At 43.2% G+C, this 22,864-nt stretch overlaps 1 protein-coding gene across 1 annotated transcript in view; it reads right to left on the bottom strand.

Annotated features, from left to right (window-relative positions):
• The window catches only part of musk (muscle, skeletal, receptor tyrosine kinase), a 185,870-nt gene that overhangs the window by 152,906 nt on the left and 10,100 nt on the right, over positions 1-22,864 (bottom strand). Inside the window, exons 2-4 of the mRNA XM_069922949.1 lie at positions 16,406-16,532; positions 10,200-10,351; positions 1,847-1,974 (exon numbers count right to left, since the gene is read on the bottom strand). Coding sequence (XP_069779050.1) covers positions 1,847-1,974; positions 10,200-10,351; positions 16,406-16,532 — 407 coding nt within the window. The remainder of the gene's footprint in view (positions 1-1,846; positions 1,975-10,199; positions 10,352-16,405; positions 16,533-22,864) is intronic.

The raw sequence follows: 22,864 nt of genomic DNA, 5'->3' as shown, positions 1-22,864 counted from the left end.
GCCCAGGCTAACCACTTGTTCTCTTTCTACAAGACTTGAAGGAAGCGTGAGCATTAAAAAAATTTCTTTGAATTTTTATATCTCTATGTTTTTGTATCTCTATATATTTTTATATCTTTATACAGTAAATTCTTTGTTATTCACTGTTATGAAAGTCCTGTGGCGAAGCTATGCAAAATGTTTATCTATTCTATCAACAAATTAAAACTACATAAAGTAACAGCCACAGAGTTTGATTTGTTGGATTAAAGAGATCTAAATTTGGGATATTGCAGCTCACGCTTCGGAAGATTAGGATATATTAGAATAAGGAAAGTGTCAACCATAAATACTGCGTATGGTTCTCTGAGCAGTAACAGATGGAGGCCTTTAGACAGTGATGTCAACCATTGGATTGGCCAATATCCAATGGCTGACTCTGCTCCAATATTGTAGTTCCAATGTACCATTAAATGAGAAAGATCTCAAGTTTAGGAACAGGTCTTAGCCAGAGACTCCATTAAATAACATCCCCGCTTGAGCCCACTACTACATCCTTGTGAATGGTTCCAATACCTTCAATTACTTTGATATGTCCTGGACAGAGAGTAAAACCAGCTGCACTTAATGTCCAGCTCCAACATCAGGATGCACCCTAATAAAGGATTGAACTCCAAAGGCTTGGTTTCTCATGTAGTCCTCCTGTAACATGTGCAGGTGATCCAGGACCACAATACTTGCATACACAAAGCTTTGCATATTGAGCATGTTAAAATAAATGCAACCCTGGAACATTATTTCTTTCCCATCCTCCTGCCCATCCCTACCTCTGCTCCTCCCACTTAGGAATGTGCAGTTCTGGTTGTCCATCTATAGGAAGGATATCAATAAGTTGGAATGGGTGCAGAATAGATTTACTGGGATGTTGCCAGAACTAGAGGGCTTGAGTTACAGAAAGAGGGTTCAATAAGCTAGCTCTTTATTCCCCAGAGTACAGGAGGCTGACGAGGTGGCCTTATAGAGACATAAAATCATGAAGACATGAATAATGTGAATTCTCACAGACTTTTTTTCCAGGATATATGTTTCTATAACTAATGGGTATAGGTTCAAACTGAGAGGGAGAGATTTAAGAGGGTTTTGAGGGGCAACGTTATCCCTCAGATGGCAGTCCATATCTGGACAAACTGCCAGAGGAAACTATCAAAGTGGGTATGAGTTCAATATTCAAAAGCTATTTGGACAGATATATGGATAGGTAGGGCTTGGATGGATGTGGACAAAATGCAGGCAAATAAGGTTCACTTAGAATACCAACATGGATAAGTTGGGCCTGTTCTATGCTGTATGGTTCTGTAGCCCCCTCTCTCTGAGCCATTGTAGTGCAGGTAGTCTAGCTTAGAAGAACTTCTATCCCTAAGAATTCACCCCACATTCCTAAATCAATATTTATCCCTCAGATTAGCATAATTTGAACAAATAACCTGGTCATTTACTTCAGGGGGGGTAGTAGAAGCTTGCTGTGCACACATTGGCAACAGAGAACCTTGCACTAAAACACATCAAAATGTTTCATTGGCTGTAAAATATTTTGGGGAAAACATGATTTCATGAAAAGCAACATAAAAATATACTTCTTTTATATTGTGTAATTAAGCAGTGAGACAGGACATAATTTCCCAAAGCACATTTATATCAAATAAGCCACCATGACACCACTCCAAAAATTCAATGTGTTTCCCCAGTACCTGGGAGTCTTTTGGCCTTTTTGGAACCCATTTGAGATCAAATCTGTCCTATCCATCATCAAAAATGAAAAGCACAAAGGCGGTTGTTAATGTAAGGTCCAGAAGAAACATGTGCCTACTTTCAGTGCGGTTTCATCCTTGAACCATGAAATGGCTGGTTTTGGATTCCCCATGGTACTGCAAGGTAACACGACCTTCGATCCCAGCAGCACTCTGACATCAGTGGGTGGCCGAATGATCTTTGGTTCTGAGGAGATAATGTGTGACAAGTAAAAGTTTTAGTGCATATGTGCAATGTACAATGTATATGACAATAAACTCATCATATCAAAAAAAACCCTGAGTTCAGAATTCAACCATATTCAGATTCAGTCACTTTATTGTTCATTATATTGCTTCTTTCTTGCCTCTGATTTAGAATTTTCAGGCATTGGATCCCACAGAAATTCCAGGCCAGTGTCAGCTTCGGTGCAGCACTGCCTTCTCAATGAGACATTAATCTAAGCTGCACAAGAAAGATCCCATGGAATTTACTTCTATTGAAAAATGAGTTCAATCAACATCAGTAAACATGTGATCTAGTTATTAACACTTTGCTGTTTGTGAATGTTTGCAGCATGCTATTCTGTTTCCTGTATTTCACTGCTGGTGTAAAATGCTTTACAATGAAAGGTGCTATAGAAATGTAATTGCTTATTAATTCTTTCCATTTGCCCATTTAGGTTTTGGTCTTATTAAAATTATCAAACCAGCAAAACAGGGAAGCCTAGGTTAGATCATGTCTAGCAAAAATAGAAGATGCTGGAAACACTCAGAATTCTCTGTTTTTATTTCAGATTTCTAGCATCTGCAATTTTTTCAAAATTTTGAAATCTCATTTTGTTATCTTCAGAAAATTACAAAAACTCTTCCACCGAGTTCATGACTTCAGAGCAGAGAGTTACCTGAGTGGAGCCAGGTTATGGGGATAGGGGGAGCGGCAAGGTTCTGTAGATAACTGGGATTACAAGAGGGAAGGTAAGGGGGAGATTCAGTAGAGGCGTTCAAATGATGATTGCAGATAAGAGGAAGCTATTTCCAACGTCAGTAGTTGTTCATCAAGAGGAACAAAAAGGAGATGAGGAAAAATGTGGAGAATGTTATTGAGTCTTTCATTGGTTCAAATCACAATCAATCAGCTTTTGACATTGTCTACACTTCACATGATTTCTGGGAACAGCATCAGCCAACCAGCTTGGTTTCATCTGAGACCTGTCTGATATTAGGGTCAAAGTTTACAAATCAGGAATGGGTCTTCCAAATGCCAGTTTCCAACTCTCCACCATCTGAAGTGTTGAAAAAAAAAGTGTTGTAAATTCAACCATTCCCCAGGACTGAGGTTAGTCCAAGAAGTGAAGCCCACAACTGAGAAACATCTATCTATATAGTGCTATAATGAAGCATAAACATCTCAGGACACCTCCCAGAATGCTGTTAAATCAAACTAATGGTGAGCAGTTTCATGAAGAGATTTGGAATTGAGAGAAAAAGTTAACTATGATCTTGCAAAATGATAGGGCAACTCAAGGGGCCGAATGGTGTACTTCTGTTTCTTATAAAAGCAGGTTGAGGGTAGGTTTTAAGAAACATTTTAAAGGCAAGTTTTTCTTGGTAGTGATCTCGTCTTGCTGCTCCCTTCAGGCAGGACGTACCGAAACCTGACATCCAGCAACCTTGGGTTCAAGAACAGCTTTTCTCCAACAGCCATCAAGCTCTTCAACATTCCTAAACTACCCTAGCTATAAACTACTACAGAACCACCTACACTTTTGAAACATCACTTTTTTCCCCACTAACTCCTACAGTAAATATTTATTTATCTATTCTTTTACACTTAACTCTTTTCATGGTAATTTAATTTATACTATTGCTTTTGGTCTATCTTACTACCTGTGTGGCTGAAGCAAGAATGCTTTTTAAAATTTAAACATACAGCACAATTACAGGCCCTTTCGGCCCATGAGCCTGTGCTGATCAATTACACCTAACTGACCTACAGGCCCTGGTATGTTTTGAACGGAGGGAGGAAACTGGAGAACCCAGAGAAAATCCATGCAGATGTGGGGAGAGCATACAAACTCCTTACAGACAGCGTGGGATTCAAACCCCAGTCGCTGCTGCTGTAACAATGTTGTGTTAACTGCTACACTAACCATGCTGCTTATACCTTAAACCTGACATGACATGACAGCTTATTGTCTTTGCATCTGTACATTGTATAAGACAATAAGCAGTCATGTCACATCATGTCAGGTTTAAGGAGGAAGGAAGTTCTTGAGATTAGGACATTGGCAACTGAAGGCTTAGATGGTGGTAGTGATGTGATTAGTTTTGGTGATGCTTAGCAAGGTGCAGAGGTAAATCTGCAAAACCATTCCTCAAATGGTTAAGCACAAAAGCTGTAGATACTGGAATAAAGAGTAGAATTTCTGGAGGAACTCAGTGGTCAGACAGCACCCATGGTTAGAATTGGACAGTCAATGTTTTGGATCTGAACTCTTTAACATGACTTGATAAAGGGTTCTGACCTGAAACATTTCTACCTATGGGTGTTGTCTGAACTGCTGAGTTCCTCCAGCAATTCTTCCTTTGCCACAAATGGTTAACTTGTTCTTCGATGGTTGTGTGTTAATATAGCTGTGCAATTAACTTGTTTACCAAGCATGCAAGGGTTGTAGTAAAATATTGAGCAAGGTCAGCATTCTATGACCAAAGTATTTCTTTTTCACTTTTAACTACATTTCAGCAAATCTCTAGCATTCTGAATTCTTAAATTCAACCACTCCAAAAAAAAAGTACAAGTGATGGGAAAAGACCAAGAAGCACCCTATTGGTGATGCCCTGAGACATTTGTTAGCAGTTGAGGCTTGCTCATTATACGTCCACGGAGAAGTGATGTGAGGCACATCAGGAGGTCCAACAAAGTCAGAACAGGCAGAAAAACTTCAAGAGGGAAAATGTCACATGATAATCAAACTTTACCGAAGTAAAGTGGCACTTTACTCCATGTTGTGATATTGCCTCAGGTGCAGATGACTCAGCAGGTAACCTTCTCATCTCTCAGACAGTTGTCAGTTCAAGTACCTTGGGTCTGTGTGCACAGACTAGCCTGACACTAAGGATGTTCTCAGGTAGTGCAGTACTGTTCAACATCCCACCTTTCAGATGAGTTAGTAAGCCAAAGGTCAGCTGACTCTCTCAGGTGAAACACAAAGGTCCTATGGTATTGATTAGAAGAAAAGCAGGTGTGTTATCTATGGTATACATTTATCCCTCAAACAAATTCATTGAAAAAAAAAAATTCTGGTTATGATCTCATTTGTGGGAGCTTGTTGTGGGCACATTGTTTCCTACATGGCAACAGCAAACATACTTCACAAGTACTACTTTGGCAGGAAAACATTTTAGGATGTCTAGGATAATGAAAGGAACTATATAAATATATAGACTTAAGCCTTTTTTGAGAATTGGGTTGGATTTCCAGTATTTGGAGCATAAAACATTTGCAGATGTTGTAAAATCTATTTCCAGTCACCCCTCACTTTAATTCTGTCCACTGCCACTCTAATCTCTCTGACTCTGACCTTCTACATTTCTTGAATGATCCCCAGAGTAAATTCAAGGAACAGCATTTAATCATACAATTACAATGTTCAGAACTTAAATAAAAAACAGAAAATGCTGTAAACACTCAGTAGGTCAGCCAGCATCCATGGGTAGAAATAGTCAATCAGCATCTCAGGTCAAGATCTTTTATTGAGACTAAAGCAGAAAGAGGGATAAGAAGTATATTCAGTGTACTTGGTGTGACCTCCTTTATGTTAATGAGACCAAATGCAGATTAGGTGACCACTTCATCAAACTCGTGTGCTCTGTCTGTGGTTCCAAGCTGCAGCTTCTAGTTGCTAATCATTGAAATTCCCTTCACCATTTCCACACAGATATATCTGTCCTTGGCCTCATCCATTGTCAGGGTGTTACTAAATGTAAACTTGAGGAACAACACCTCATATTCTTCCTGGATAGAGTTAAACCTAACAGCACAAACACTGCTTTATTCCAATTTTGGGTAACCTCTCCTCTTTGTGACTCCACTGTTTCCATCTCTTCTCCAGCAACTCTCGTTCTTAATTTGCTTTCTTACTTTCCTCCCATCCCCAGTCCCTCAACCTGTCTCTCCACCTTTCCCACTTACTGTTCAATATTCTATCAATTCTTAGTCCCTGTCTAGCTCCTACCTCACCTCACTTATTAATTCCCCTTGATCTACCTGATATCACCCCCTTCCTACTTTCATCTTGATAAAGGGCCCTGACCCAAAATGTGGACTGATCATTTTTCTCCATGGAAATTAAATCCCTTCAGATTTCCATTATTTATTCAAGACTCCAGCATCTGCAGGTTTTGTGTTTCACCATTTCAAAATTTTTGCTGCCTTAACAATGCTGTACTGCCCTCACCACACACATTTTTACTCTTCTCTACCTAGAACCATAGAACACTACAGCACAGAAAACAGGCCATTCAGGCCTTCTAGTCTGTGCCAAAATATTATTCAGCTCAGTCCCTCCAGACCTCTCCTATCCATGGATCTATCCAATTTATTGTTAAAACTTAAGAGTAAGCCGCATTTTCCACGACAGATGGCAGCTCGTTCCACACTCCCACCACTCTCTTCTTTTTCAATTTTTTATTGGTTTTGAAGAAAAAAATTATAATAACAGATATACAGATATAAAGTTCAAAGAGCAATAAATTAAAATTCGATAGTAAACAATGGTAAATGGGATACGTATGATCCATGTTGTTGATTTTTAAAAAAACTATAAAATGATTTCTAACCCCAACCTATTATATGAGGCAATTACTAATCAAAGCCAGGCGTAAAACTGCTAATTTCAATACTAATTGTTGAAGAAATAGAAAAAAGGAGACATTTTTTTCATAAAAAATAAAAATAATTGATCTATCAATTTTTTTAAAATAATTGAAATATGAACCCCAGAGAGAAAAAAAATACTCATTTTTGGAGGTGAACACCTAATTTTCTCTAGAGAGAGGGATACCACCAAATCTGATAACCATTGTGTAAGTGTGGGAGGGTCATCTTTCAACCTCAGCAAAATGAGCCGTCTAGCAATCAGAGAAGCAAAAGCAGCCACATGGGATTAAAATGGAGTCAAAATTAAGTCTACTCATTCCAAAAATAGCAATAAGAGGGCTTGTAGTTACAGAGGGAGGGACATAACCAAAGCATATGATATAAAGTACCTTCCTGAGTTGTGCACTTATCACATTTAGAGGATATATTGGGGTAAAATTTATCTAATTGAATCCCACCACTCTCTGAGTGTGAAGAAATTCCTCCTAAACCTTTCCCCTTTCACTCTAAAGCCATGTTCTCTTGTATTTATCTCTCCTAATCTAAGTGGAAAGAGGCTACTCACATTTACTCTGTCTATTCCCCTCATAATTTTGTAAACCTCTATGAAATCTTCCCTCATTCTTCTACACTTCAAGGAAAAAAAAGACCTAACCTGTTTCATCTTTCCCTGCAACTCAACTTCTGAAGACCCGGCAACATCCTAGTAAATCTTCTCTGCATTCTTTCAATCTTTCTGATAACCTTCCTGTACTTTTGCAACCAGAACTGCACACAATTACAGTACTCCAAATTTGGCCTCACCATTGTCTTATACAACCTCGTCGTAACATTCCAACTCCTGTTCTCAATACTTTGATTTAACAAAGCCCAAGATGCCAAAAAGCTTTCTTTACAACCCTGTCTACCTGTGACACCACTTTCAGGGAATTATGTATCTGTATTCCCAGATCCCTTTGTTCTTCCACACTCCTCGGTGCCCTACCATTTACTGTGTATGTCCTAACATGGTTTGCCCTTCCAAAATGCAACGCCTCACATTTGTCTGCATTAAATTCCATCTGCCATTTTCTGGCTCATTTATCCAACTTGCATATCCCTCTGCAAGTTTTGAAAGCCTTCCTCATTGTCCACTACACCTCCGATCTTTGTGTCATCAGCAAACTTGCTGATCCAATTTCCCACATTAACATCCAGATCATTGATATAGACAACAAACAATAATGGTCCCAGCACCAATCCCTGAGGCACACCACTAACCACATACCTCCAGATGAGAAGAAATCATCCACTACCACTTCTCTGTCTTCTCCCATACAGCTAATTTTCAATCCAATTTACAACCTCTCCCATGGATACTAGTGTCTGAACCTTCTGAACTAACCTCCCATGTGGAATCTTGTCAAAAGCCTTACCAAAGTCCATAAAGACAACATCCACAGCCTTTCCTTCACTTACTTTCTTAGTAACTTCCTCGAAAAACTCTTTAAGATTCATTAAACACGACGTATCATGCACAAAGCCTCCAATAATTTACCCACTATTGACGTCAGACTCACTGGCCTATAATTTCCTGGTTTACTTTTGGAGACTTTTTAAAACGATAGAACAACATTAGCAACCCTCCAATCCTCCCGCACCTCACCCATAGCTAAGGACATTTAAAATATTTCTCCCAGGGCCTCTGTAATTTCTACACTAGACTCCCTCAAGGTTTGAGGGAATATCATGTCAGGCCATGGGATTTATCTACTTTTATTCACTATAAAGCAGCAAGCACCTACTCCTCTTTAATCTCTAAGTCCCATGTTTCCCTTCCTTCCTTATACACTATGCCAGATTACTGAGTAAATACTAATGCAAAAAAAATGTTAATTTCCCCCATCTCGTGAGGCTCCACACATAGACGACCACTCTGATCTACTAGGAGACCACTATGGTCTCTTACTATCCTTTTACTCTTAACATACTTGTAGAAACCCTTCAGGTTTATCTTCACATTATTTGCCAAAACAACTTCATGTCTTCTTTTTGCCTTCCTGATTTCCTTCTTAAGTATTTTCCTACATTTTCTAAACTTTTCAAGTACTTCATTTGCTCCTTGTTGCCTATACTTGCTATACACCTCTTTCTTCTTCACCAGTTCACCAATATACCTTGAAAACCAAGGTTCCCGATGCCTGTTAACTTTGCCTTTAATCCTTTAATCTGCACTCTCAAATTTTCACCTTTGAAGGCCTTCCACGTACTGAACACAGTTACAAGCCCCAAAGGATGCTAAAACCCAGCAGCAATTGAAATTCACCAAGACAAGTACTTACTTGTTTTTAATTATGTTTTTAATTATCTTTTTAAAAGTTGTTTTTAATAATCTTTAAACATGAAAAAAGAATCAAACTTGAACTTATCTCTACTCTCTCTCTCTCTCTCTCTCTCTCCAACTGCCAGAAAGCCTATGTGACTCTCTCACTTGCAAAACCCCTGACCTTCTCCAGCAAACAATAGGAGTTAGTCTTCTTGGTCGAGTTGTTGTCTTTACGTAAACAAAAACCCAGGGGTGACCTTTCTGTGCACTCTGTCAAAACCCCTGCAAAGAGTTTTTAACAGCTAGAGTGTCTCCTGCTTGTTGCTTTAATTACATCATTTCAATTAGCACTTACTTATGAAATGTGCACAGCATTCTCCATAGTTTCTGCAAATTCACTGAATATGAATTCTTCAAGATTTCAAATAAGATCTGTTTTAATGCGTGTGTATGTATGTAAACTACTTTATCTCCCAAATATTCCATTACAACACTACTTACCAGAAAGCAACTTACCAATCTACTCTTCCTTGAGATCCTTTCTCAATTCCACAAAATTAGCCTTTCTCCAATTTAGAATCTCAGTTTAAGGACCAGACCTATCCTTATCCATAATTAACTTGAAACTATTAACATTACGGTCACTGGACCCAAAATGTTCAGATACACATACTCCTGTCACCTGACTGTCTGGTTCCCTAATAAGAGATCAAACATTGAATCCTCTCTTGTTGGTTTTTTTAAAAAACTTTTCTGAACACATATGACAAACTCCAAGCCATCTAGCCCTTTTACAGTAAGAGAAAGTTAAAATCTCCTACTATCACAACTTTCTGTTTCTTACATCGGTCTGCTATCTCTCTACAGACTTGTGCCTCCAATTCTCTCTATTTGCAGTCTATAATACAACCCTATCAGTGTGGTCACACCTTTACCCGTCCCTCATGGCCTCTCTAGACAAGCCCTCTGGGCTGTCCTGTCTAAGCACAGCTGTGATATTGTCCCTGACTGGCAATGTCACTCCTCCCCCTTTCATCACTCACTCTCTATCATGTCTGAAACAATAAAACCCCAGAACATGAGTTGCCTCTCACTCTCTTCTCACTTTCCCAATTCTGAAGGAAAATTATCCTTGACTCTGGTTTTCTCCCCACAGATGCTGCCTCATCTGTCAAGCATTTCTACCTCTTTGATTTTGTATTGGTTCTAAGTAATATCTGTTTAAATGCGGAAGCGTGAGACTCACTCATTTTGACCTGGAGGGCACCACAGCTTTGAGCAGAGCTCCCCATGCCGTTGTTGGCAGTGCAGCAGTACACCCCATTGTCTGTGTCTTCAACACTGAGGATGGTTAATATCTGGCCATTTTCCTTTGTACTGTAGCGAGTGTCAAAGGGTCTGTAAATTGTGACAAGCAAAGACAGGAAGGTTATTTTCCAAAACTATTGACATGAACAATAATAAATATAGCTGAAGACTGGTTATTTAAGAAAGCCTACAAATGACATGAAATAGGCAAGACCAACTCATTCCATTCAAGCACATTGATCTCGCTGAGCATTTATATTAGATGTTCTTGTTGTGATGTGCAAGTTAGCCACAATAAACTAGTGTGCAGGTGAGTGGTAGAACATCAAAGGAGTTGATGGGAATGAGAGGAAAACAAAATGGGATTAGTGCAAGATTACTATAAATGAGCGGTTGGTGGCTGACATGGACTCTGTGGGCTGAAGAGCCTATTTGAATGAGTGTCATTTGAACATCCAGGGAGAGGAACTGGGTGTAAATTTGAGGTCAAACCTTTCAGAGGGAGTGAAGGAAGGGAGGGTGCTGCTATACTGCAATCATACCAAAGTTTGCCTTTAAATAAGAACAGGAAATTTGGCCCACATTAATGGTTGAAGATATCAAATTTAGTTGATCTGATCTTCTAACCATATTCATTTTTTAATTTGATTCCAGCATGTGAGCACCATATCCATTGCAATCAAGTTTTATCTGAAATGTTGTGTGTATGGTGTAACTAGACCTCTTTCTGATATCCCGCCAACACAGGAGTGATTCTCCAGATAATCTTGCTCCCCCAAGATATCAAGAAATGACCAAGAGTGCTGATGCAGCAAAAATATTGGAACCAGACCACATCCAAGCTGAGGTGCTGAAAAATGGTGTTCCAGGCCCTCCTAGCTAAGTTGTTCTGTCACTTTAATAATGCCAGTGATTACCTAGATATAGGGAAACTTGCCCATGTACGCCCAGCCACAAATAGGACAAATATAGTCCTGATGATTGCAGTCCAATTAATTCACTGTCTATCTAAAACAAAGAAGTGGTAGGAGTCAGTGGTTATGCTTACCAGCAGGACTCCTTCTCTAAAAGTCTGCTCACCTACACCCAGTTTGGGCTTTGCAAGAACTATTTGAGATCGTTGCAGGAGTTCCTCAGAGTAAGATCCTAGGCCTAACCATTAACATCCTGGGACATTTGTAACCTGAATTCAGCTGAAACAGCCATATATATTGAGAATGGGAGGTAGGTCAGAGGTTGTGAGTCCCATTGTGAGTGACTCGCTTCCTTCAAACATTACCACAAGTCCATAGTGTGATGGAATGATTGCAGCTTCTCAAGAAATTCAGCATTACCCAGGAGAATGCAGCCTGCTAGACTGGAACCCCATGCACCACCCTAAATACTCATTCCTCCCACAGTAGTGCATAGTGGCTGCGGCATGTATCATCGACAGGATGTATCAACTCTCGCAGACTACATTGACAGCACTTCCCAAACTGTCCACATCTTCTACCAAGAAAGATAGGGGAAGTAGAGGCAAGGAGACACCACCACCAAGTCATGCACCAATGTGACTTGGGAATATTTCACCAGTCCTACATTACTGTTGATTCCAAGTTCACAGCAAATAGCAGAAATTGATTTCTGGGGGAACTGGATATACATGTGAAGAAGGAGGGATCAGAAGAATTTGGTGATGGGGAGAGATGGAGACAGTTGGGAGGAAGCTCATGTAGAGGACAAACCCCAGCACAGAAAATTTCCATGATCTATTTCTAATCTGTAAATTTTTATTTAATTCCAATTTTTTCCTTTTCTTCTTCTCTCCATCTTTGCATATCCTTCCATTATCACCTCCCTTATGCATCAACATATGTGCCAACCTGCACCCTGTGGGAGCACATATCCTTGCCAATAAACCTCTGGGAAAAATGGTTTCTCCTACATTCCTTCTTGGATTTATGAGTCTGGGACTTTTCTCCTTGTAGTGGAGTAGGACAAGGAGGGACCTTATAAAATCATGAGGGGGCAGTGATAGGGTAAATAGTCATAGCCTTTATTTCAGAGTAGGTGAATCTAAAACTAGAGGGGGAAGTGGAGGGAGAGAAGGTTTTAAAAGGGACCTGACGGGTTCTTTCTTCACACGAGGGATGTGGCTATATGGAAGGAAATGGTATTAGCAAGCGGGCGCAACTGTACCCCAGCCAAAAGACATTTTGGCAGGTCCTGGATGGGAAAGTTTAGAGGGATATGAGCTGAATGCAGGCAACTGGCATCAGCTTTCTCAGTATGGACAAGTTGGACCGAAGCCTGTTTGTGTGTTGTAAAACTCTGTGACTCTATGACTTGGCTAATATTCATGACCTCTCATCTGACAAGTAGAACTATTTTCCATCCTGCTCAACCTACTTGAATCTTATAGATCCCTAATGAGTCATCCTCACACTTTTCTAGAGAGTATTTCTTGATGCAAGTTGTCTCTGCTCAGCTACAATTCTTTTCAATCTGTTTTACACCTACTCAGACTTGTAGTGAATACTATGCAGAACTCCGTGTTGACAGATGGTTTTATTTAATGTGTTGCATACTAAACAGGAATTATTTCTACATAAGGCAATGTAAATATTATTTTCTGATGTTGTTTATTGTAAGTGATGCTGAGCAATATAGCACTTCAAAATGAACATAGTCCTTCCAGAATTATTTATGGAAAGCCCCTCCATTTTTGCACAACCTTATATAACCGAGGTTGACTCATGGACACAGTCGCTTCTTCCAGTAGCTCTCTGGTTGATCCCAGCTGCCTGCATCATCTTATTTATTCTCTCATGGAATGTTAGAGTCAATGCTAATGTCAGAATTCTCTTTGCACCCATACAATTGTCCTTGAGCTGACCTTTATTGACCCACTGTTGTCCTTCATTGCAGGAAAATAACTCCTAGATTTGGTCCAAGTAATACTTATAACTCTGGAAGATGTGTGAGATTTTGAAATATATTTATCAAGAAATTAGGAAGACAAAAAGGGGCCATGAGCCTTGGCACATAGGATGAAAGAAAATCTCAAGCTATTTTATATATACATTAGGGACAAGGGGGTAGCAATGGGAAAGGGTAGGTCCACTCAAGGACAAAGGAGGGAATTTTTGCATGGAGCGAGAGGTAGCACTTTGCATTGGTATTCAGCAAGAAGGAGGTCAGGGGTGATGGTGAGATTAGGGAGGGGTATGTTGATATTCTATGGGGTCATCAATGTTAAGAAGGAGAAGATATTAGTTGTCTTGAAAACGTTAAGGTGGATGTTGGTGGATGTTGGTGGGATGTCAGGATCCTAAAGCAAGTAAGGGAGGAGATTGCTGGGCCCTTGTCCCATTAGCCAAGATCACAAAGTGCCAGAATATGGAGCGGAGCCAATATTGTTCCTTTATTTCAGAAGGGCAACAGTGATAAACCAGAAAATGTAGGCTAGTTAGTCTTCCATCAGAGGTAGGGAAATTATTCAAGAAGATTCTTAGGGACAGGATTTACTTGCATTTGGCAAAACATGGACATAGGAGGGATGGTCAACATGACTTTCCTAATGGGAGGTTCAATCTCATAAATCTGACTATATTTTTTGAGGAAGTGACAAAGAGGATTGTTGAGGGGAGGGCATATTGACTTCTGCATATGGCTGGTTCAGGAGATTAAGTCACACGGGAGCCACAGTAAGTTGATAAATTCACCCCCAAAATTGGTTTAGTCATAATAGACAAAAAATACTTGGAGACAGATATAAATCTTACAGAGGGTCTTTGAGACTCAGTGGAACTTCTTGTTTATTTTTATTGAGTGACAACATTGTTTGACGGGTTTAATGTATCTTAGATTCTGAACTTTAAATGAATGGGAGGGGAGGTAGGGAGGGTGGGATGGGAAGAGGGAGGGGGGGAGAAAACGACACTATATATTTGAAAAGAAAAATGTATGTATCTTGATCAATGTGGTTTATAGTGTGAAAAATAAAAAAATTTAAAAAAATTAAAAGTTGGGGAAGATGGAGTTTAATCTGGACAAGCATGAGGTATTGCACTTTAGGAGGTCAAATGCAAAAAATGGCAGGATTCTTTGGAACATTGATGTACAGAGGGATCTTGCAGTGCAAATCAATAGCTCCCTGAAAGTGGAAATATAAGTGGATAGGGCAACAAAGAAAGCACACTGCATGCTTCCCTTCATCACAGGAGTATATCACTTTGGTACAGTCACATTTGCAGTATTGTCCACAATTCTCATTGCCACATTACAGGAAGAATGTGGAGCTTTGATGAAGGTGCAGATGAGGTTCACTTGGATGTTGCCTGGATTGGAATTCATCGGGAGTAAAGAGAGGTTGGACAATGTGGGAGGGAATGTGGGAGTTGGGCTGAAGGGAATAGAAAGGAAGCATGGGAACTGGACCCTGGTGAGTCAAAAGGGAGAACAGGAACCAGTACTCTGATGGATCAAAAGGGAGAAGAGGACCTGGGCTCCCAGTAAGTTGAAAGAGAGTGCAGCAAACATCACCTGATGAGCCAGATGCTAAATCATCAACATTTCAGAATAGATGAATAATGGATAATTGGAATTTTACTGCAGTGGGAGAATAGGCCACAAAAAATGTTCTTATGGGAAGGGATTACTTAATGATTTGTCCATGATTTGATGGGCTAAATATTCTCCTATGTCCGTGGGAAACATAGAAATATGGAGTCTGCTGGTTTTGGAATTCACACTCATCCATTGCCCTTGACCGTCTAGCTGGCAGGTGTTTACAAACTGTGGACGTCATTGAAGCCAACCAGTCCACTTTGCATGCTCACTGCATGCAAAAATTAATCCTCTGAAGAAACTCCAGCAGGTTGCTAATTGCTCCAGATTCCAGCTTCTGCAGTCACTGCATGGCCTTCTCCACATGTCTGCTTGCAGGGTTATTGGTGGGGCTGGTTTATCCAAAGCACAAGTTATGGAAAATGGTAGAGGCTTCTGGGCTGCTCAGGGCACATAAGCAATAACTTCTCTCAGATTTGTTCTGCCTTACAGAGCAGGAAAAAAACCCCACAGAATTTGGAAAAAAAAATTGGCGGAAGTGAATGAGTCTTTCATTAATGGATAATGGACAAAAATCCCAATGAAAATGCACTCTATGGTGAGTTAGATCATTTACTTCCCTTTGGATTTCAAGAAGAAAATTTGGCACGAGCTCTCACTCATGACTGTTATCCAGGGGCCTAATGTCTTGTGTATTCTCACCTTACAGGAATGCTACTTTTCATCTTAATACTCTTAACTGTGGTTGAATGGATTGCCAGCATCCATTCAAATAAGCTACAGAAAGAAGGTTCCAGCCATGAGTCACCTCCTTTGGGATGGGAGGGACACTTCTAGGAATCTCCCACCAATTAAGTAAGCAAATATTTGCCTATTTCTTGCCTTAGGGGTTATGGCAGCCCTACAATTTTCTCCTCTCCTGGGGAGTACTGGGGAAAGGCAGAGAAAAATTGGTAAAAGAACATCTATTGGCAGATCATTATTGTTTCAGGACCTATTCTTGCTCATTGGGTTTGAGAGAATTGAGATGGCTAGCTCCTACTCCCAGCAATGTGGAAGAATGACAGGTAATTTCATTCAAACAAATGAAAGATTTAGAGGGCTTTGGAGTTCAGGTTAGGGTTATGGTTATGGACCAATTCCTGGCTGTAGAGTGCAGAGTTACGGACAGTGTCACAGTGTTGGTATTTACAGCTAAGAAAATGCAGAGTGTTTTTATGAATTCCATATTCCAGGGATCCGTTGATGTGTTGAGGAGTGGAAAACAGGTAAAAGATCAGTCAACCTTATTGAATGACGAAGCAGGCCAATGGGCTGTGGGACTTATTTCAACTCCATTTTCTCAATGATAGTCTTTTTGGGACATCCCTGTCTTATAATCCTATCTCAAGCAAAGCAAGAATTGAAAAGGTCAGAGCAAAAAAAGAATTGCAAGAGGAAGTCAGCAGATCAGGCCACATCTGTGGAGGAAAATGGAGTCAGTGTTTTGAATTGAGATGATTCATGTTAAGGCCAGAGGCTAAATCTGATAAAACATTGATCTAACATTGTCCTGTGAGTTAAGCCAAATCTTGGTCTTTGGAGTGATCTCACCTTATGGGAATGTTATTGCGGGTCCAGGTAATCTCTGCCACTGGGTATGAATCCACTGCACACATGAAAGAAGCTTCTTCTTCAACCAAGGCATCCACTGTCTCCAAGGGACTGGTGATCTGTGGAGCTGAAAGATTAGAAACATCTTCAGCAAATAGAGTTCAACTCATTTGGCAGAAGCCACAGCAAATTGAAAATTTTTATCGTTCTGCCTTTGTTTTTATTTTCCATTAAACCATTAAGTTAAAAGTGATCAGCTATAGTGCAGCAAAAATGATAGACTTGAAGAACTTTTATAACAATTTTTATATAGTTGTGGTGGCTCACCACAAGGCAGGGGCAGCCGGCCAAAATGGCTCCGTCGGGGGTGTTCCCTTCCTCCCAGCACAGGGCTCAGAGGCCCGTGCTGGAGGACCACGTGACACCCGGGTGACGTCAGCGCCCTCCAGCGCGGTTCTCAGTCAGGTCCGGGCTGGGAGTATAAGTACAGCCCAGCAGCCTGCAATAAACTAGTCTGTTCACTGAGCTCAACCCGTCTGGTTGTGTGTGTTATTGCAGGAGCAGTGTAGCTGCCGCTACAATTGGTGACCCCGACTGGTTCAAATGTCTTTGAACCCATCACGAGCAAGTCTGGGATCAGTGCTTTAGCCGTGAAACTGCCTGAATTCTGGGTTCAGGAGCCGGAGACGTGGTTCAGCCACGTGGAGGCTCAGTTTCACCTCCGCCAGATTTAGTCCGATACGACCAAATTCTACCACGTGGTCGCTGCCGTGGACCAGGCCATCGCCAGATGTGTGCTGCACCTCGTTCAGCACCCACCCGCCGAAGACAAATACAAGAACATTAATCAAATGCTTACCAGATCCCTCGGACTATCCAGACACCAGCGTGCCGCTCAGATGCTATACCTCGACGCCCTGGGGGACAGGTCCTTGATGGAGCTGATGGACCAGATGCTCACACTCATGGGTGAGCACACCAGCTGCCCACTTTTCGAGCGCATTTTCCTCGACCATATGCCCGGCGACATCCGCTGGTCCAGGAGAGCTTCAGTGACCTGAAGAAGGTTGCTCAGAAGGCCCAAGAGCTATGGCTCGCATGATTCCTGGAGGGGTCAGCTGTCCAGCAGGTCACGAGGCATGGGCACGACCACGCCAAGCCCGCCCAAGCGCTGCAGTAGAGCATCCAGCCCCTGCAGGGGCCCCCAAGAGCATACCCAAGGCCACAGCATCTGTTCCAGGCCTCTGTTTCTACCACCAGCGGTGGGGAGCCAAGGTTCGGAAGTGTTGTCAGCCCTGCTTGTTCCAGGGAAATGAGCAGGCTGGTTGCTGTTAATGGCTGCGGCGGCTGGCTAAGGACACAGCCTCCTTTACCTGCGGGACTCAGTCAGCAGCCGGCAGTTCCTCGATGACACTGGAGCCCAGATCAGCGTCATCCCAGCCACGGCTGTCGAGTCCAGGAACCAAACTAGTGGACCTCCCTTCCGTGCGGCCAACGCAACAGCTATCCAGGCGTATGGAGACAAGACAGTCCACTTCCAGCTCAGCCAATGAAATTTGACGTGGAGGTTCACCATCTCGTCCCTCCTGACTGCCATCCTGGTTGCAGACTTCCTCCTCACACATGGGCTTTTAGTGGACATTCGAGGTAGGCGCCTGGTGGATGTCCATACCTTCCAGGCTGTTCACCTCGATGTCTCCCGCTCGGAGCAACCGCAGATGGCCACAATCAGCACGTCCAGAGACGTGTTCCAGTGAATCCTGGACGAGTTCCTGACACTCCTCAAGCCACAGTTCTCCACTGCCTCACCGCGCCATGGGGTGTTCCACTACATCCACACCCAGGGCCCACCGGTTCATGCCAAGGCACGTCGGCTCCAACCTGACAAGCTCCAGGTGGCGAAGGATGAGTTTTCACACTTGTTGGAACTGGGGATCATTCGGCGGTCTGACAGCCCGTGGGCCTCGCTGCTCCCCCTGGTCCCAAAAGCCTCCGGTGGCTGGTGTCCCTGTGGAGACGATCGACAGCTCAACAAGGCAACAGTTCCTGACTGTTACCCCATCCGCCACATCCAAGACTTTTCAGCCAACCTGCACGGTACGAGGGTTTTCTCCAAGGTTGACCTGGTGTGCGGATATCACCAGATCCTGGTGCACCCTGAGGACATACTCAAGATGGCCATCATCACCACCTTTGGCTTGTTTGAATTCCTGAGCATTTGGGCTCAAGAACGCCGCTCAGACCTTCCAGCGCCTCATGGACTCTGTGGGCGGGGACTTGGATTTCATCTATTTATTTGGATGACATCCTCGTCGCCAGCAAGGACCAGGCGCAACACAAGGCCCACCGACGCGCCCTTTTCTCCCGGTTGGCCAATTTCAGCCTTACCATCAACCTGGCCAAGTGTCAGTTCAGGAAAGAGTCCATGCAGTTCCTGGGCCATACCATCATGGCCAAAGAAGCCATACCCACCTCCGTGAAGGTTGCCACTATCAGGGAGTTCTCACGCCCGGAGAGCCTCAAGGGGCTGCAGGAGTTCGTGGGTATGGTCAACTTTTACAACCATTTCATCCCGGGAGCTGCGTGCATCATGTAGCCGCTATTCACCCTCATCGCAGCCAAGCACAAAACGCTTGCTTGGAGCCTAGAAGCCTGCACCACATTCGAGGACACCAAGGATGCCCTCGCGAAGGCCACCATGCTTGCCCACCGACCTGCATATGGCACTCTCTGTCGATGCCTCTACCACAGATCTCAGTGCCGTTCTGGAGCAACAGGTGAATGGACATTGGAAGCTGCCTGCCGGAACACAAGTATAATGCTTTCGACCGCGAGTTACTGGGCATGTACCTGGCGGTGCAGCATTTCTGCTATTTTTTGGAGGGAAGGACTTTTACCATCTTCACCGACCACAAACCCCTCACCTAGGCACTCGCGATGGCAAAGGATCCCTGGTTGGCCCTCCTTCATGTCGGAGTTTACCACTGACATTCGGCACAAGGCGGAGAAGGACAATGTGGTTGCCGATGCACTCTCATGACCGGCCATCTGCGTGCTGATGGCCGGTCTCGACTTTGACCAGCTCATCCGGGAACATAAATCTGATGAGGAGATGAGGGTCTTCAAGACCGTCCCACGGGCCTGCGGTTCCGAGACCTCCTGACTCTGAGTGGCGACAGCACCATCCTGTGCGATATCTCATGACCAGTGGTTCCCCAGCAATGGCGCAGGCAGGTCTTCCGTCACATCCATGACGTTTCACATCCGTCCATCAGGTCCACGGTCCAGATGGCAGCAGAACGGTTTGTATGGCATGGGCTGCGGAAGCAGATCGTGGGCTGGGCCAGAACATGCACCCACTGCCAGATGTCCAAGGAGCACAGACACACCAGGGAACCTGCACAGGAGTTCAGGCATGTCTGGGAATGATTCAGCCACATTCACCCATTTCCCGGGGCAACCGTTACCTGTTTACAATGATGGACCGCACCACTCGCTGGCCTGAGGTGATCCCGATGCCAGACGCTTCCACCGACTCCTGCTCCCAAGCACTGTTGCATGATTGGGTCGCCCGCTTTGGCGTCCCGGGTCACCTCACCAGCGAACTGGGGCACCCAGTTCACATCTACACTCTGGGCACAGCTCACCAACAGGTTGGGGATCCAGCTACACCCACAGGCCAATTGACTGGTCGAATGTCTGCACTGCCACCTTAAGTCGGCACTCGTGGCCCCCCTCACCGGTCCCGACTGGGCGGCCGAACTACCTTGAGTCCTCCTGGATATCCGCTCCACTACCAAGGAAGATCTGCAGGCATCATCTGCTGAGCTGGTGTATGGTGCATCGCTGGCACTACCTGGTGAGTTCATCAATGCAGCTCACAATCCCCAGTGGTCGCCGCATTAACTACTTCCTCACCTCAGGGCACGCTTGGACTCGTTCAAACCCCCACCGCCGCCCAAGCATGGCACCTGCCTGTCTCACGTTCCCAGCGAACTGCTTTCTGCGGAGTCAACTCTGCAGCGACCGTACGAGGGTCCGTACAGGGTTGTACAGCATTCCAGCTCCACGTTCACTCTGGACATTGGCGGCAGGCGGGAGCTGTTTACCATGGACAGACTGAAGCCAGCGTACCTCGATCCCACTGAGCCCGTAGTCATAGCCCAGCCCAAGAAGCAAGGTCGCCCGGCGAAAAAAGACATTGGCGCCAGTTCTGGTGGTGGGGGGGGGGCTGTGTGGCGGCTCACCACTAGGCAGGCAAACTGGCCTCACTTGTAAGCTTTGCGGCAGGGCAGCCGGCCAAAATGGCGCCATCGGGGGTGTTCTCTTCCTCCCAGCACGGGGCTCAGAAGCCCACACTGGGGGACCATGTGACGCCTGGGTGACATCAGCGCCCTCTAGCACGGTTCTCAGCCAAGTCCAGGCTGGGAGTATAAGTACAGCCTAGCAGCTTGCAATAAATTTGTCTGCTCACTGAGCTCAACCCGTTTGGTTGTGTGTGTTCTTTCAGGAGCCATGTAGTCGCTGCGACATAGTTTTATTTTTCCATGACAATGATCTTGGAAAATCCACAGAGTAGTTTGGACACTTTTATAACTCTTTTTTAATGGACTGCAGAGCACAGGATAATTGCAATTCATAGCACAGCAGAATATGGACCACTTCAAAATTTGATAGGCATTGAATAATCCATCACTTGAAATCTTATCAATATCTTTCATATTTAATGCCTTTAAATGTCCAGGAATTTGATAGAATTGTGACAGAGAGGAAGATAGTCTTGAGCCACATAGAAAGTTAGAAGTTTGGTTGAAGAGGAAGATCTTAAAGTGAGGGACACAAACAGGTTCAGGGAGGGAACTCCAGAGCTTAGGGCTATGGGAGTGGGAAGGTACCATTCAATTCAGAGATGAGCAGGCAGCCAGAATTAGCAAAGCAGAAATCCAGAAAGATTGCAAAGGTCAAGAAGATGACAGATCTATTTCACTTAGTATGTTGGGCAATGGAAAATGAGCAGTAAATGCAAGCATATGTTTAGTATTCCCTTTCTTGCATTCATGCCTTGAGTAGGTATGGTCCAGAGCTTCAATATTTTTTCACCCATGGAGTACATTAAGTATTCCTTTACCTAGTGCAGACTTCTAATGGGAGAGGAGCGGGACAAGCTCGAGGCCCTTTCCAGACTTGTGATTAGATTTTTGTTTTGTTTTGGTGGGAAAATTTTGGGGAATTTTCACTGTTTATCATCAACCTTGTTTTACATTCTAGCTCTTATTACATCAGTAATATCCACCCGCACTGTGCCACTACAGATGACCTACTGTATAAGAAACCCATGGACTCCTGAGCGTGATAATATAATTTCTAGTTCACCAATGCCACAGGTGACATTAGCACATTTATGTATGGAAGGATTATACCTAGTTTCAGTCTGTTCCTGAGTCTGTTAATTTTAGCCTTCAGTCCCAAAGTGAACTATTTTGACAGCTGTGGAATTCCATAATTTAAAGCAGTTACAATGAAGAGAAGCAATTGAGCGACAAACTCTTTTCTTTTGAAGTGGTCTTTACATGCATAATCAGGACAAGTTCTGATGAGGATTAATTTTGGTACTTTAAAAAAAATCTTTCCACATCATCAAAATTTCAGATTTTTACTGATAAAATCCACATATCTCATTTTTGTACGAAACACTTATTTTTATTAGTCCCTCTTCCAATCCCTCGTCCACCATTAGTCCCTCTTTTTAGGGCAAAACTTGGTTTGATTTGAAATAGAAGGCTCAGTACTTTGCTTCCTGGAACTCTTGCTATGCAATGTACCAATATGTCCCCAGGAATCTTGCAGTCAGTAGCAAAGGTGCGCATCAAATTTGCTCTGCATCTAGTCACTTGGGCCCAGCATAGCGCAGATTCATGAGTTCAATGCCTGGGATGTTGCCCAACAAGGAGAAATGGAATAAGTCTGGCCTTCATTGGGTTTTAGAACAATAAGAAGGTATCCAATTAAAACAAGTAAGATTCTGAGAGAAAGTGGCAGGATCTAAATCACCATGAGAGCCCTTTCACAAAGGATTACAGTGGCTCAAGAAGGTGCTCACCCAATAAAATACTAACCTTGCCAACATCACTCGTTAACTGAAAACAACTTTAAAAAAAATTATGTGATTCTAGGTATCATTGCCAAGGTTAACAATGATCGAGGTGTGGGGTCAACCTCTGTGACCCAGAAAGGTAGGGATAAAAGGAAAAGGGCGATAGTTATAGGGGATTCAATGGTTAGGAGGACAGACAGAGGTTTTTGTGGATGCGATAAGGAAAACCAGATGGTGGTTTGCCTCCCTGGTGCCAGGGTCCGGGATGTGACTATGCCCATTCAGAACGTCCTTAAAGGGGAGGGTAAGGAGCCTGAGGCTGTGGTACATGTTGGTACCAATGATGTTGGAAGGAAGGAGGAAGT

Source organism: Narcine bancroftii, chromosome 1 (assembly GCF_036971445.1).
Source record: "Narcine bancroftii isolate sNarBan1 chromosome 1, sNarBan1.hap1, whole genome shotgun sequence".
NCBI classification, from domain to species: Eukaryota; Metazoa; Chordata; class Chondrichthyes; order Torpediniformes; family Narcinidae; genus Narcine; species Narcine bancroftii.
This window is presented reverse-complemented; position numbering and strand designations above follow the sequence as displayed.